Source organism: Molothrus ater, chromosome 6 (assembly GCF_012460135.2).
Source record: "Molothrus ater isolate BHLD 08-10-18 breed brown headed cowbird chromosome 6, BPBGC_Mater_1.1, whole genome shotgun sequence".
Taxonomy (NCBI): Eukaryota; Metazoa; Chordata; class Aves; order Passeriformes; family Icteridae; genus Molothrus; species Molothrus ater.
Genome location: NC_050483.2, coordinates 12,493,677 through 12,508,706, shown reverse-complemented (window position 1 = coordinate 12,508,706; position 15,030 = coordinate 12,493,677). Strand labels below are relative to the sequence as shown.

The window sequence follows — 15,030 nt, the reverse complement described above, 5'->3', positions numbered from 1 at the left end:
ATTATATTAGATGAAAAGTCACTTAGTGAAAGCTTGAGTGTGCCAGCTTTGCCTCGGATCACTATTGCCCAGTCCAAGATGCTGCCCTGCTTATATATTAATACTCTTTTTTTTCTTTTTTTTCTTTTTTTTCAGGGTTCTGTCTCACCGAGCAGACATTACAGATGGCACCCAGTGATCAGCATTTTATAGCTCATGTTTCTCAAACCCTGTGGTATTACCCACTGTTTTGCTCTTGGATTTTCTCATAGCACCCGTCATCACTACCCCGTTGGAGCCCAGCACAAATCTGAAGGGACAGCATGATTCTCCTTGCCAGTGCTCTCTGCCACCAGTGGACACCAGCAACCAGACTACCATGACCTAATGCTGCACATTTTATTGCTCCCACCAAAGGTTAGAGTGGGGTTTTGGAAAACTAGTTTGCTTTTGGGAAGGTGGGAGGTTTGGATTCTAAATTCATTCTACAGAGGGGTTTCCTCCTTCCCCCACCCCCGGTGTAATCTTTCCTCCAGAGCTGTGAGTGAAACACTGCTTCACTCACCATCACTATTGGCAGGCCTCAGCAGACACTCCCTCTCAGCACCATCCAAAACTAAACCTCCAGATATTTTTTGTTGGAAAGACCAGTTCAGTTCTATAGACACAGTTGGCCTCACCATCATAATTTTCTCCACTCCAGCTTCTCTGCCCATGCTGGACATCCTCCCTTAAATTTCCTACTCACATTAACACATCCCTGGTCATTCTTAAGCCATGACAGCAGTGGGAGTAATGTACCTCAGGATACCTACTTTGGGATGAGGCTGTGCTGCTCCTCAGCTTCCAAAGGCCAGCTGGGAAAAGGCTTCATGGGCTAAAATTGTGCCGCTGGTACACACTGCTTTTTTGGAACCTGGCTGATGTATTCTGTATCCTTGTGGCCATGTGAGACATTTACTACAAGGCATCATCAGATTTTGGCCAACAAGTTTGAAGATATGCTTCTCTTTGAAGATGTGTTTCTCTTTGAAGATGTGCTTCCTTTAAAAATGTGCGCAAGTCCATTGCTTTGTAGCAAAGTGCTTAAATGTGCTTTCAATGTGATGTCCATGGAAATAGAGCCTGCACTTTAGTGGGGTTTTTTGGAATTAGATTGACTATTCAAGATGAGTCATAAATTTCAAGGTGAGTTTGGTTGACAGCTACCAAAGATGGTTGTTCCAGCCCTTTTATGCAAAGACATGAATTTTTGCAGATGCTTACCTGAGAAAACAGGCCAGGTGCACAGGGCTGTGCCTGGCACTGCTCTCATCTTCAGGGCTGCTTACTATGAAAACTCTCTCTGCATCATTCAGGACTCAATGAATAATTCAGCAGAGTTTCATTACTTCACCAGTGCTGTTTTGTTTACTAGAATATCATCCTGTGGTTCAGCACCCATCTGACTTTAGCCATAAAGCCTGTGGAAAATGTAGAATTCCCAAAGGCTGGAGGGAATCCTTTATGTGATGCAGGAGTCCTACAAACTCAGAGTTCCTCTGATATTCTGCTCAAGAGAGAAAGCCAACGGCCCTGAGAAATTCAGCATAAATTAATCCATACATACATCTTATATCCTTTGCAGACTGGCAAAGTTATCTCACTGGCTTACTTGGAACTGAAAACAAAACACACTGGAATTTGGGGAGGTGCTCCAAAGAGCAGGTCAGGATATTCTGTTCCACTTACACACTTAGGGTAAGGTCTGTGAACTTCATTTCAAAATGCAAACAAAGTAAGGATTGGTCTGTACCAAAAAGTTTCCCAATGTCCTTCTCATGCAGGTATTACACTGGTGAGACACGTGGCTTTTAAATAAAATAAAATACACCAGAACTATCACAGAAATACTCTCAGGGTGAGGAAAAGTGCTCAAATACTTCCACTAGACCAGCTAGACAAGGAAAATCTGTGATTATTAGGCTTGATAGCAAAACTCCTCTGCTCATGAACTTACCTTTGACCTTTTCTATTAAAACAGTTCTCAGTAGTTCTCTACAAATGGTTAATGATAGGAGCTCCTGCAGAAACTATATTATTACTGAACTAATCTGGATTAAAAATGGGAAGCATATATTGGCAACTTCATTTATATCAATAGCAATATGAATAGTTTATTTTCTTTTAAACCATCAGCAAAATTGATAAAAATCCAGAAAGACAATTCTGATTTTCAGTCACTTCTCTTCAGAAAGAAAAAAAAAAAATCTGTTTGAACTTGAGTAGCAAGTGCCATTTTATGTGAAAAGAAGCAAAAGTTACTCTGGCTTACTCACTCCTCCTGGTAACTGAGTTATACCAGAGGCTTTCTGTGTCTCCTGTGCCCTCTAGCTTCTAGAAGATGTATTTACCAATCACTCCCTTAACTTGAGCAGGTTTACAGAGTTTTCATTTCTATGCAGTCACTAAAAACTTGCTAAAACAGAGAGTGACACCTTTCCCTCTCTTCCTCCCAGATATAACTTTAACCTGAGACTGAAAGGAAGACATGGAAATATTAGTCTAGGTTTTTGTTTACCTTACAGGCACCTCATACTTCTGTGGTGATATAAATAGGCTTTATAGGTACACATTATATTAATATCAATTTAGAGGGTTACACATTATATTAATGTCAATTTAGAGTCCTCTGTGAGGGCTGTAAAGGAGATTCACAGAATTCACAGAGCTCACAGAATGATAAGGTTGGAAGAGACCTTAAAAATCATCGAGTCCAACCCATGCCCCATCACCTCATATAAACCAAGTGCCACATCCAGGTTTTTTTTAAACACATCCAGGGATGGTGACTCCAGCACCTCCCCAGGCAGACCATTCCAGAACTTTATCAACATTTCTGTAAAACACTTTTTCCTAATACCCAACCTACATTTCTCTTGATGCAGCTTGAGACTCACCAGATTCAGCTCATCAGAGAAATGCCAACCAAACTGGAAACAGCAATGTTGAGAAAAAGTGACTTGTGAGAGATAAGGGACACTAAATCAGGTCATTATGTGGTGTACAGCAGAAGGCACCTGAAGCGCAAGTGGCAGGCTAGAGGCTGTACTTTGTGACACCCAGCAGGTTTCAGGTTGAACTTCTGACATGAGAGCAACACCTGGCTGGGCAGGGGAATTGGCCATAAGAAAAGATAATCCTGGTGTCCATAGCTAGAGAACCCACAACAATCTGATGGAAAAAGTAGTTTTCTTGGAGTTTAGGAGGCTGATGGAGCATGATCAGCTTAAAGCTGGCTGGCTGTGAGAGAAAACCCAAGTTAATTTTATCTTGACATGTCATCAAAAGCACCTGATCTAGAAGTGTTCTTCACCTGTCAGATTACAGGTCTTTGTAAGAGTAGAGGCTTGACCTCCAATCCTCCCTGCCACATCACTGCAGTAGCACCAGTGGCAGCCTATGAAGTGCAGCTTCTGCAAACCTAACAAGTGATAACAAACAGGCAATGAAACTTTTGTTGAGGAGAAAGTCACCGGAATAACAGAATAGGGACACAAATCCTACCAAAATCTTTAGTCACAAAGGCTCTTCATTAAGTTAAATACTAAATGTATGTGGTTTTAAAATACACAGTTACAAATCCAGTGCTTTGACACTGTCTATTAGGAAAAGGGGCAATAAAGACATTTTGTTTCTTCTGAGAACCCAAGCCATGAAGAAGAAGCAAAGGCATCTTCACATAATGCAATAAAGCCTTTTGTCCACTGAAGTGTGCAACCTTACCAAGACTAAGCTTAAACTAGAGATGGCCAAAGCAGAAAGTTTATAAAAAAAAATCTTTGAGCTCACTTTCATTGTACATAAAAGTGCTTCAAATGGCTTGGTTTCTCATCTGCTTATCTGTAAGCCTTTTAAACAAAAACTATGGCAGTTTTCATTTAAACTCTGTATTTCCAGTATTTGAAGGGCAGAACCATTTCCTTTTTCTAAATAACTCTCTGCTTCTATTGCATTAAGAACAACAATCAATATTAATTTTCATAACTAATTTAACTCTTAGATAGTATCTTTAATTACACAATGATAAAGAAGGACCGCATTAACTAAGAGGGAAACATTCCCTGGAAAATGTACACACTCAAGAATGACCCTGGCAACATTGTCTTCTTCAGACTGTCTGGCAGGATTGACACGCTAAAAAGTTCCCCTAAACTACTAAGACTGCTCCATAAATAAAATTTGCTTGTCCACATGGAATTCACTGAACTACAAGGATTGTCATCCTTCCCCTGATGCACTTTCCTGGAATTCATTCCCAGTAACAGGCCATTCCTACCCTACAAATAACAACTTTGATATGGTTCCATATAAAATCATGGTCCTTTCATGAGCTAAAAATGGAATTATAAACAATTTATTCAACTATTTTAGGAACATATGCTAACTAGAATAATTGTCTCCTTCCACAACAAAAGACAGTGAAGACCTGTAACAGTCCTTCAAGCATGTCAGCAGAAAAATGTGCAAATTAATGTGTCTGACACAATATATTTGGGCATTCAAAGTGTTGCAAAGCTACAAAAAAAAATCTATAAAGGCTCCAAATAACCACGTGATTGTGTTCCTTTAGAGTGGTGGGTTGACCCTGGCTAGATTCCAGGTGCCCACCAAATTCACTCTGTCACTCTCCATCTTCATCTGCACATGGGAGGGAAAATACAATGAAAGGTTCATGGTATGAGATAAGAACAGGGAGAGATCACTCAGCACTCACTGGCATGGGCAAAGCAGACTAAACTGGTGGAAATCAGTTCAATTTATTACAATCACATCCCAGATAAATGATAATAAGTAAAACAAAGTCTTACAAACACTTCCCCCACCTCTCTTCTTCCCAGGTGTAACTTTACTCACATTTCTCTACCTTGTCCCACTGCCAGCAGTGCAGGGAGATGGGGAATGAGAGCTGTGGTCAGTTCATCACACGCTGCTTCTGCAGCTCCTCTCTCCACCTGAGGAGAACTCCTCACACTCCTCCCCTGCTCCAGAGAGGGGCCCCTCCCACAGGAGAAACTCCTCCTCCAACTTTTCCGGTGTGAGCCTTTCCCATGGCTGCCCTTCCTGAGCTGCTCCAGCGCTGATCCTGTTCCATGGAGTGCAGTCCTTCAGGAGCAGGCTGCTCCAGCACGGGTCCCTCATGGTCCCTCATGAGCCAACAAACCTGCCCCAGTGCGAGCTCCTCTTCCCATGTCTCCAGAGGTCCTGCTGCCTCCATCAGCCCTGGCAGAGGAGGAGGAGGAGGAGAAGTAGTAGTAGTAGTATTAGTAGTATTAGTAGTATTAGTAGTATTAGTAGTAGTATCATCATCGCTGGTTGGGGGCTATGTACAAATCACAAATGGGATGGGACTGCTGTGGAACTGCCTTGAGCTGTTTTATTGTCTAGCATCAGTCTCATTACATGGTTATGACAATGGGAAGATGCCATCAGCTCATATCTCAGGCAGCAGACCAAGAACGTAATGTTGCAGCTTACTTTAAAAGTTTTTTGACCAATCACACAAACCAAAAGCACATTGACAGTAGTTCTATCCAATCACTATAAGCACAAGTACAAACAATTGTACAAGGGACAAACAATTGCTTATTTCAAATACAATATTTGCTTGTAAGCCTTAAGATACAATGCACAGAGCTCCATTATTAAGCTTAAAACTTCCTAATATCTCGTTAGATAAACTTTTCTGCAGCTTAGGGAGTTGTTCTAGACAAGTGTTAATACACAGACCCCTGCTCTATTTGTCTTTACTTTTCTACTTCTTACATAATTTTTCTGCTGACTTATCTCATAGCCACTGCTTAGCTCTAATCACAATTCTGCTCTCTCTGAAGCCTGCCTTTTGCAGCTTTCCTAAAACCCTCTAATTTTATAGATTCCCACAGAGGAGGAGGAGGTGGAGGAACTCTCCATCATGCCCAGAGCCTGGGTGACACTGCTGGGGAGGAGAGAAGCCAGTGACTGCAAACCTGGCTGTCCTGTCCCCTTTCTGTGCTCTGGAGGGACAGGAGGCCTCTCAGGGAGATACCTGGGGGCTCTGGCAGGCAGCTCCCAGGCAAGGCTGCCCCAGCACCCACCGCTGGTAATCACACAAATTGTTCAGTGTTTAAAGCCCTCGGGCTGCACTTTCAGACTGCAAGGCAATTATTTGCTTTCGTGGAGGTGACACTAATAATTTAGCTGGGATCACAGCTCAGCCCCAGCCAAAAGAGTAATTGGTGAAAATAAGAGCTGTGGTGAAGCCAAGAATAGAAAGGAAAGATAAATGTTGCAATGGTTCTGATTACTCCATTGAATCCGAAATCTCACAGAGACTGGAAAGTTCACAGAGAAAGTGTGACAGTCTTAGGTGTAGTTTGGAAATAGAAATTATTTCCTTTCTGTGGAAAAAAAAAAGAAAAAAGAGGGCTACTATAATCCTTGGGCACTTTCTGCAGAACAGAAGAATTTTAGAAGGCATGAGGAGCATCCAGAGTGGAGAATAGGGAAAGGATGTGGTGCCTTTTAGAACAGTACAGAGACAGCAAAGGTGTGCACCATGCTGAGCCCTTTGAGCTGCCAGGGCAGCCTTCAGCTGCCTGCCAGAGGCAGTGATTGTGACCAGCTTGGAACCAAGCTGCCAGTGCTCAACCTGGGTGAAGCCAGGCTTGAAGCACCCAGTTTATATCTCTAATAGGTATTCACCTGCTCTGAGACAGTTCAGTCTGGAAAAATGCACAGATCCGGACTCTCCAGCATGTTTTAAACTCTTCACCTCTTAGAGATGTTCAATCTGCTAATTAGACATGACAATGCTGGATTAGATAACCAATACCAAAATTTACTACTGCCTGATATAAGTTGCTTTTGGCAGTGTTCAGTGTCAGAAGCAATAACATTAGCTCTGCTCCTTTCTCACACTGCAGATAATGGAAGCTTTCAGGAAGATGAATTAAATTTCACTAACAGAAGGAGAAAAAAAAATTGCCACAGTGGAAGTCCACTTGGGTTATTTCAAAATGATGCTCTATCAGTGTGGGCAGCAATGTCCTGGTGAATGATCCTGAATCAAAACCTGACTCAGCTCTAGGAGCAGATCACCACCTGTCCCCTTTCTTTCTCAGAAATTTATTCTGATTTTGCCTTTGCTTGCAAAGTACTCTCCCAAGATTTCATTTGCACTCAGATTGAAAAAAAAAAAAAAAAAACCAACAACTTAGTAGTTAAAGGAAACACACACAGATAGACATCTAAAAATATTAGACCCAAACTCCAGTCAGGCTGGTATTGCCTCATTAACAAGAACATAGACACTCGTGCATGAATACTGAATTCTAAGTAACTGGGGTTTGGTGCCACTCACTTATACTGCACCAATGTTACACTTTACACCAGCTCCAAGTATTCTTAGAATGGCAATGTATTAAAATGAAAAGAAAAGTACACTAAAAACCACACTTTTCCTTTTTAAATGCTAATTCCAAAATAGATTTTCTCCTGGAGCAGAAGTTTGGGGTTTACTTGAGAGCTGACAAATTTGGGTAATATTACCAGAGCAGTACCTTTTAAAAATGGAAGCAATTTATTCCACTTGTTCACAGCCATTCAAGGCAATTGACAACCTTCTAGCAGCTTTGCAATTCCTTCTACCATGTTTACTGCCTTAAAACTACCAAATTTTTACTTAAAATATTACTGCTTACAACTCTGCTTTTCTCTAGTTTCAATAAAAATCTGCTTCTTCTAGCATCTCAGTTTTCTGAAGAAGGGCTTCTATCCCTTCACATCATGGAAAAGTTTTTTTGTATTCCCTCTTGCTTCCATAGTGCTCAACCCTCTTTCCTTTACAGGGATATGCACTGCTGAGTGTATTGCATTGATGTGCAGACAGAGCTCCTGAGGAGAAATGAGACAGAAGATACAACAGGAATAGATCTTGAGGTGGGAAGGTAGCTAGTTCTTCCTAAGGAAAAAGAAAACAGCAATCAGCACAAGCACCATGTATCAAAATTTTCACCCAAATTTCCCATACCTAGGACAAGGTAAAAGGCAGCACCAAGGCTACTTGGATGTTTTACGTGTCAGGTTTGTGCTGTGGTGTGCAATGCTGGTCTGGGGAAATCCCTTGCATAACTTTGTTACACTGAAAAGAGGGACTAACAGTTTTTAGATTAGATGGATGTACAGCTGGCACTCAATTATGCAGAGCCTCAGGTGTCTCTCAGCAGAGAATGGCTGTAAATGGGAAAAAATAAACTGCCTGACCATTTAGGCTTTAAAGCCAGAAGGGGCCTTTGGGCATTGCCTGGCTTCTTATTGAATATGAATCACTAAAATACATGTACTCACCCCAATAACTGTACTTAGCATTCTGTCTTGGAGAAGATTAAAGTGCTGTACTAGGAAACAAAAGAAACAAGCTGCCACCTGTGCCCAAAGGATCTGAAGTGACAGGGAAAGGTGTTGCTGAGGTTGCCAGCCAATCCCAGCATAAGCTCCCCACTTTGTGTAAAGAAAAATGGGGAAAAATACCTGAAACGTGGCAACAAACACTCACAGGCTCCAGGACTGGCAGTTTGGTCTAAGCCAAGCAGGTCCTTGCACAAGGACAGGGCAGTGGCTGATCTCCCCCAAGGCCTGCTCTGTACACTGACTTACCAGGGCCGCTGCTCCGAGGAGCGACCCCGCAGCCAGGAACGAGCACGGACTGCGGTCACTGGGTGGCCTCAGCGCCCACGCCGGGCTGGCCAAGCTCCTCCTTGTGACACCTGCAGCAGAGACAGGCAGGGGCAGCGTGAGACCCTTCCCCTCTGCTCTGCACAGCAAGGTGGAGCCTCCCTCGCTGGAGAGAGCGCAGATCCCTCTGGATGCCATCCTGTGCCGCAGGATGACCCTGCTGGAGCAGGGAGGTGGCGCCACACGGGGCCCTGTGGCCTCTGCCCTCAGCCATTCTGGGATTCATCTGAATTGATGAAGCAGATTTTAGGGTCAGGCTGTAAAGCACGAAACAAATCTAAATAAATATCTGACTCAGCTGCTAAACTGAAGCAGCAGCAGCTTTGAGAAGGAAGTTGGCAGCACCACTTAGAACTCCATGGAATGGATCCAGCTACCCTCTTCTCCACTCACTCTAATTATTTATCCCTGATCCCTAAATAGACTCTGTCTCAGGATTGCTTCAAAGAAATGTACATTTCTGTAGCTTCTCTTTCTCTTCCTAATTCACTTTTTTGACTTTACACAAAAATCTACAGCAGATGTCAGGCCATTTCATCTGAACTAGAGCCTGTATAAAATGATTTTGTTTTAAACTACACAATGAAATTTGTCTCCATGTTTTTACTAGATGTACCTGTGGCTTCATCTTATTTTTCTATCAGAAGTCTCACTAAGTGGTGTCTTTTGGTTCATTTGGGTTGGTTTTTTTTTTAATATATATAAAAAGCAGCTATTCTTTCTACTCTGAACTTTTGACTCAAACTCTAATATTTATAGTTAATAAGGCTGGAGCAGATCAATGGACTAGCAGATCTGCAATGGTGTTGGCTTGATGCCACATGTCTCCAGAAGCATATCCAAATGAAAAATCAGTTTCTCAATCCAAGTGTATCTAAAATACTTTTTTTAATTTTGCGTAAATTCACAAATAATACAATACTGAAGTGATTTCTTTTTTTTTTAAACATACTGTACAATCAGGATAGTTAAGTGTTTTACATCAAGGCACAGCACACTGTATAATACACATATGCCTTGCCAGGCAGCAGTTTAGTATAATCCCCGAGATTTGGCAGTAGGGCCAGGATAAGTAGCATGGATCACATAAGCTGGAAGATAAATAAATAATAGATGCCGTCACATTTTATTTGAAATAGAGTTGCATATAAAAAAGAATATACAATAATTTAACTTTTATAACTAGATTCTCTTTTACTATACATAACAGAAGTGTTTTCATTTGTATTAAATAAAACATTTTCAATAGTAGGATGAAAAATTAATCTTTTTGGTGGTCTTGGATTATGAAGAAGAGTTGCTTCCATTAGAAATTAAAGTCGAATTTTCAGTTTCATTGCAATCTGTAAGAAAAAAAAAAAAAAAAACAGAGTTACTGATACATTGACAATGAAAGGTTGGTGGTAAAACAAGCAAACAATTCCAACCAAATGGTTGTGTTTAGTTAATGCACTGTGAAGGCGGTTACCCAATCAGAACATCTCCAAAACCTCTTGTACACTCATCTTTGTTCTATTTGGAACATCTTTTTTCTTTTCCCACTCTTACTCCCCCTGTCTTCACAGAGGTGACCACTGCAGGTCTGTTATTCCCCCCACACAACCAAAACACAGGTGATGCCCAGGCTCTGTTTGGTGCTGTGCATTTACCGAGTTCATGTCACCGTTCAGCTTCTTACATCGGGATGCTTCTCCTCCGCCTGCCGAAGGCCTTGGAGCCCACGTTGGTTGGCACGAAGTTGTTCTTGCCCACTGCCCCTGACCTGCTCAGGAAGTCTGCCAGGCGATGGGTCACACAGGTGGCTGTGTTGCAGGCCCTCTTCTGTGCTGTTACACTGCTTTTCAGGAGGAAAAGGAAGAGTCAGTTCCTGCAGCACGAGCCCTGCAGGCAGGCAGACATCACTATGGCCAGCAAAGGCTCTGCTGCAGGATTAAAAGCAGGCTGGAATTTGCAGCCTTCTGTGCATGGCTTAGAGCTGCTAAAAGAAGCCTCTTCATGGTTTTCTCAATGTCAGGCTCACTTTATAAGAGTTGGACTGAAGACTAAATCCAGGCCAGATTTTCAGCCTGCACTACTGCCTGCCTCCAGCCAGGGATTATGGCCATGGAAAGGAGCTGAGGAGGCTCAGATCTGGAGAATTTAAACAATCCCCTCTTCCGCCAAAAGCTCACATTTGTATTTTGCTTGAGGTGCTCCTGAGAGGCAGTAGCCAGCAGAGATTTTTCACTTCTCACTCCAACACCTGTGCTCCCTAACAGCCAGAAAACACATGGAATTGCAGCACCACTGACCACTACAGGAGCTCTGTCAGTGACTCTGACCAGCTGCCTTCAGAGCTGAACCACACAAAGACACTGCTTCCAGGTGCTCAGGGGGAATGGGAGAACCTCTCCTTCCTCCAGTTAGACCTTTGTCTACTACAGAACTCCACCATGGGGCAGTTCAGGCTTGGACAGTATTAGTTCTCCGCCCACAATTCAGCCTACAGCTAGCAGTTGTGCTAGATATTGTGCAAGATAATGCATACTCAAGGAATATGCATTCACACAATCCTTGCTTGCAGAATTTTCTACTAAAGCAATGAGTTTTTCTGGCAGTAGGAGGGATTTTTCTCAGCTAAGCTGTCACAAGCCAATTTATTAATTTTAACAATGAAGGGTTGTTTAAACAATCAATGCCATTTTTTTGAAAGAGGCCGCTAATTACAAGATAGATGCAGGGCTGCAACTATCTTTACAAGAAATGTAAAGAAATCTGGGTTTGGCTCTTAATGCAAGATAACCGAAGGTAGGTGAATTGTAAATCAACACAAATATTTTAAAGGTACATATATTTTAAATATAGTGCAAAGACCTATTGCAAAATAAGAAAAGAAAAAGACCACAAAATTCTTACCTGGACATGTTCAGCACCCAGTTTTAAACAGGATTACATTTCTAGTTTGTTAGAATTAATAAGTATGAGTCTTCCTGATTTCTTAGCTTCTCAGGGTTCCTACCAATAGGATTGCATGCATGCCTGATTACAGCACTACATATCAATTTATAAGTAGAACTTTGACTTCTAAGCTCTCTTTGAACTTTTCTAGAAGTTACTAGCATTGCCTCTCTTGAACATTAAGACAAGGCGCAAAACTTTTCTAACCTCATCTAGAAATCTCACATTCTAAAACAAAATGTTAAACCAAGCAGATCTAACCCTTATAGAAAAATAGGTTTATTGAACAAGTGCATGGGTAAGCACAAAAGAAGGAATCTACTTGAACATTTAGCAGCCAGAAATGAAGAACCTTTTTTAGAGTTTTTTCTTTAATCAATGTCTAAGAAAATCATTTGGAATGTCAAGACAGTGCTGATCATTTTTATTTATTTTTTTCCCCTAGTTTGGTATGCATGTTATATTCTTGGTCTTCCTAACATTAGGTCCATCTCAAACATTCTCTGTCGAAAACAGAATCAAAAGAACACAGCAAAGTTAGCAATCAAAGTTATATCCACATGCATCAGGTTAAAAAAGGGAAAGGGGGAGAAAGAAGCATGTCTAGTTGTTTCCCAGGGGCTCCCCATAGTTTGCATAGTGTTCATGTTCCAGGTCACTCAGCACATTCCGCTTCTTGCCAGGAGTTCCAGCCCCGACGTCAGTGCGAGGGTAAGTTTGCAATTTGTGCAACTCTTGAGACAGTTTGCCCAGCACACAAGTACTCAGACTGGCACAGCGTTTGGAAATGGGCTTATCCAGGCTGCAGGGGGGAAAGAAAATAAAAACATGCCCAAAGGAAGAGTAACCTCAAGCATGCACATCCATGCATTTCTTCCCCGCATTAAAGATCTACTGCTAGGAAACTTAAACATTCATTCAAAATAAATCCAAACCCTCCACATCACATTCATGCAAGGCAAGTCCGTACAAAAGCAGTCAGAAGGAAAACACCATTTGTTAATGAATCCAATTTTGTTGACAAGCAAGTCCATTAGCCTTTTGGATGCTCATACAGTCAGAGGTCAGGAAGCTGAACTTCCCCCACATCCCGCATGCTGTTCAGTGTCTCATCCATCCCCATGCATTGCAATGCAAATCCTGTTAGGATAATGCAAGTGCTCCTGCATGCCTTTGGTCCCAGGGAACGTGGCGCTGCTGCGTGCATCAGGAGGAACACATCCGTCCTGCCAGGGACTTTCCATGCCTTACAACAGCATGCACTTGCACGACAGAGAATCCAAGAGTGACTAAGAGTAATGCCCTAACACTCCCACTGGGAAGACATACCTTTTGCTGCCATATTTTAACACAACCTACTCATTCAAGCTCAAGTCGCCCTCCACTTTCAGAAGTAAGAGACAGACAGAGGCAGGTTAACTAGGTGGAAGCCATTCTCTTGACACCAACACTAGGATGTCTCTGCAGTATCATCCTTTACCAGTTAGCCATAACCCCAAGAAAACAAAACAGATTTTGACCTGCAGAGGGGTCTGCCCAAATGGCTTTTGCTAAATATCAAACATATAACACTCCCACATTGCTTTTCTGCTGCCCAGGGCTGCAGTCCTTACCTGTTCCCCTCGGAGGCTTGCTCCAGCTCCTCTGCTGTCATCTGTATGAACTCTTTCACCAGCGCGTTTAATAACCGCCGAGCTTCGTAATCACTGAGAGCCACTCGGTCCGTGAGGGACTCCAAGCCAGGTCTGGGCAGAGGCAAGGGAAACAGGGTGAGTAAAGCCCAGGCTGCTGCAGGGAGAGGGGTCTGGCAGGCTGTGTTGTCATTGACAGTGCCTTTCAGGGTGGGAATGTGCAAGCCCCGATGCGCTCTCCTCACACCCAGCTCAGGAGGTTTAAAGATGGAATCAAAACACCCCAGCACAAAAAGAAGCCACCTTTCTCCTTCACCGTGGTCTGTTTCCCTCCTGGACCTCTCAGGAATATTAAGCATTTTCATCCCATTCAGACAGAGCACTCAGCAACAGGACCAGCTTCTTACCTGACTGGAGCTGCCTGGAAGCTGTCCATCTGGCACACAACCAAGGCATAAACAGCAAGGAAAGATGAAATCTTCAGCATAACCATGATTTCCTCTCTACAACAAAGAGGTACATCAAGCAATGGCTGTCTTCCAACCCTCTCAATCCTGCAAGTTCCACTAAAGAGGTCATTGCTTCCCAGCCACAAGTAGCACAAATATGAACCGCTTTATATTTTGAATTCACCTTTTTGTTTATTGTGATTATTGCTATTGTGCTTTAGTTTTCTCAAAAATTTATTATAGCCTGGCTCTATTACAGGGCAGAAAAATGTGGCTTTTCAGACCTGCAGCTATTTGCATTCAGCTTAGAGCAGTTTTCCTCAAACTGGCACAAAATACATTCCTCTGACTACTGCACACAATGTCACAGACTTGTGTCCGACACGGACAGATACAAATCACAAGGAAAAACTGTAAGTGTTTAACATTTTTGAGAACCAAGTGCCCTTCTTAGCACTTTACCTGAAGCAGCTTGCTTCTTGCCAGGCAGCACACTAACACCCCAGTTCAGACTACACTAAGAATTAAGTAGTTTAATTTCAATAAACACTTCTACTCTGAAAACAGAGAACAGGCTAAGTTAAAAATCAGTCATAAGCACAAAAGCTGTAAAAAATATCTATTACTGAAGATTTGAGATACACCTCTCTCACAGCATCAGTGTCTTGCACTCCAATGAGAGCATCACAACCACCACACCATCCTCATTTTTGCCAGCTGCTGGTACTCGACGGGAACCATGACCCCACTTCCAAAGGACGCCCCTCTTCCCCGCGGGCCGTGACGTTTACCGCAGCACTTTGTCCTGGCCGGACACGCCACGTCGAGGAAGCGACCGAGCGGGGAAGGGCTGTGTCCCCCGCCTCGGCTGCCGCTGCCCCGCGCACACGAGCCATGAGCGGCGGTCCCACAGCCCCGCGCCCCGGCAGAGCCGCGGGGCAGCCGCGACCCGCCCCGCGCAGGAGCCGCGGCGGGCGCAGCGCGGCGCTTACCGGGCTTGGGAGCGGAGCGCAGGAGGGGCGCGCTGCCGGTGCCGGTGTCGCCGCCGATCCGCGGGGTCCCGCACCGCCCGCCGCCCCTTTATACCTGCCGCCGCCGCCGCCTGCGTGGGCGCCCGCGCGCGCCCGCCAGCCAATCACCGCGCCGGCCGCCCGACGGGGCCCGCTCCTCCATTGGGCGCCAATCGGGCCGGGCGGTGACGTCATGGCCCGCTCCGTGCGGGTCCCATTCACAAAAAAAATCGCGGCCGGGGCGCTGCGCAGGGCGGGGCGGGGGGGCCG

The 15,030-nt window shown here is 43.7% G+C and overlaps 1 protein-coding gene across 3 annotated transcripts; it reads right to left on the bottom strand.

Annotated features, from left to right (window-relative positions):
- Positions 1-9,604: 9,604 nt before the first annotated feature.
- Positions 9,605-14,790, bottom strand: CALCB (calcitonin related polypeptide beta). 3 transcript variants are annotated; one of them, XM_036384326.1, is made up of 5 exons: positions 14,743-14,790; positions 13,709-13,804; positions 13,284-13,415; positions 10,383-10,570; positions 9,605-10,076 (listed from the first exon to the last, which is right to left on the bottom strand). In XM_036384326.1, exons 2-4 carry the CDS (start codon positions 13,792-13,794, stop codon positions 10,408-10,410), a joined length of 381 nt encoding a protein of 126 aa, XP_036240219.1. In that variant the 5' UTR covers positions 13,795-13,804; positions 14,743-14,790; the 3' UTR covers positions 9,605-10,076; positions 10,383-10,407. The 3 variants fall into 3 exon arrangements, with proteins under 3 accessions (XP_036240219.1, XP_036240220.1, XP_036240218.1); XM_036384327.1 differs by having other exon boundaries at positions 10,383-10,567; XM_036384325.1 differs by lacking the exons at positions 9,605-10,076; positions 10,383-10,570 and adding an exon at positions 11,928-12,472.
- Positions 14,791-15,030: the final 240 nt, after the last annotated feature.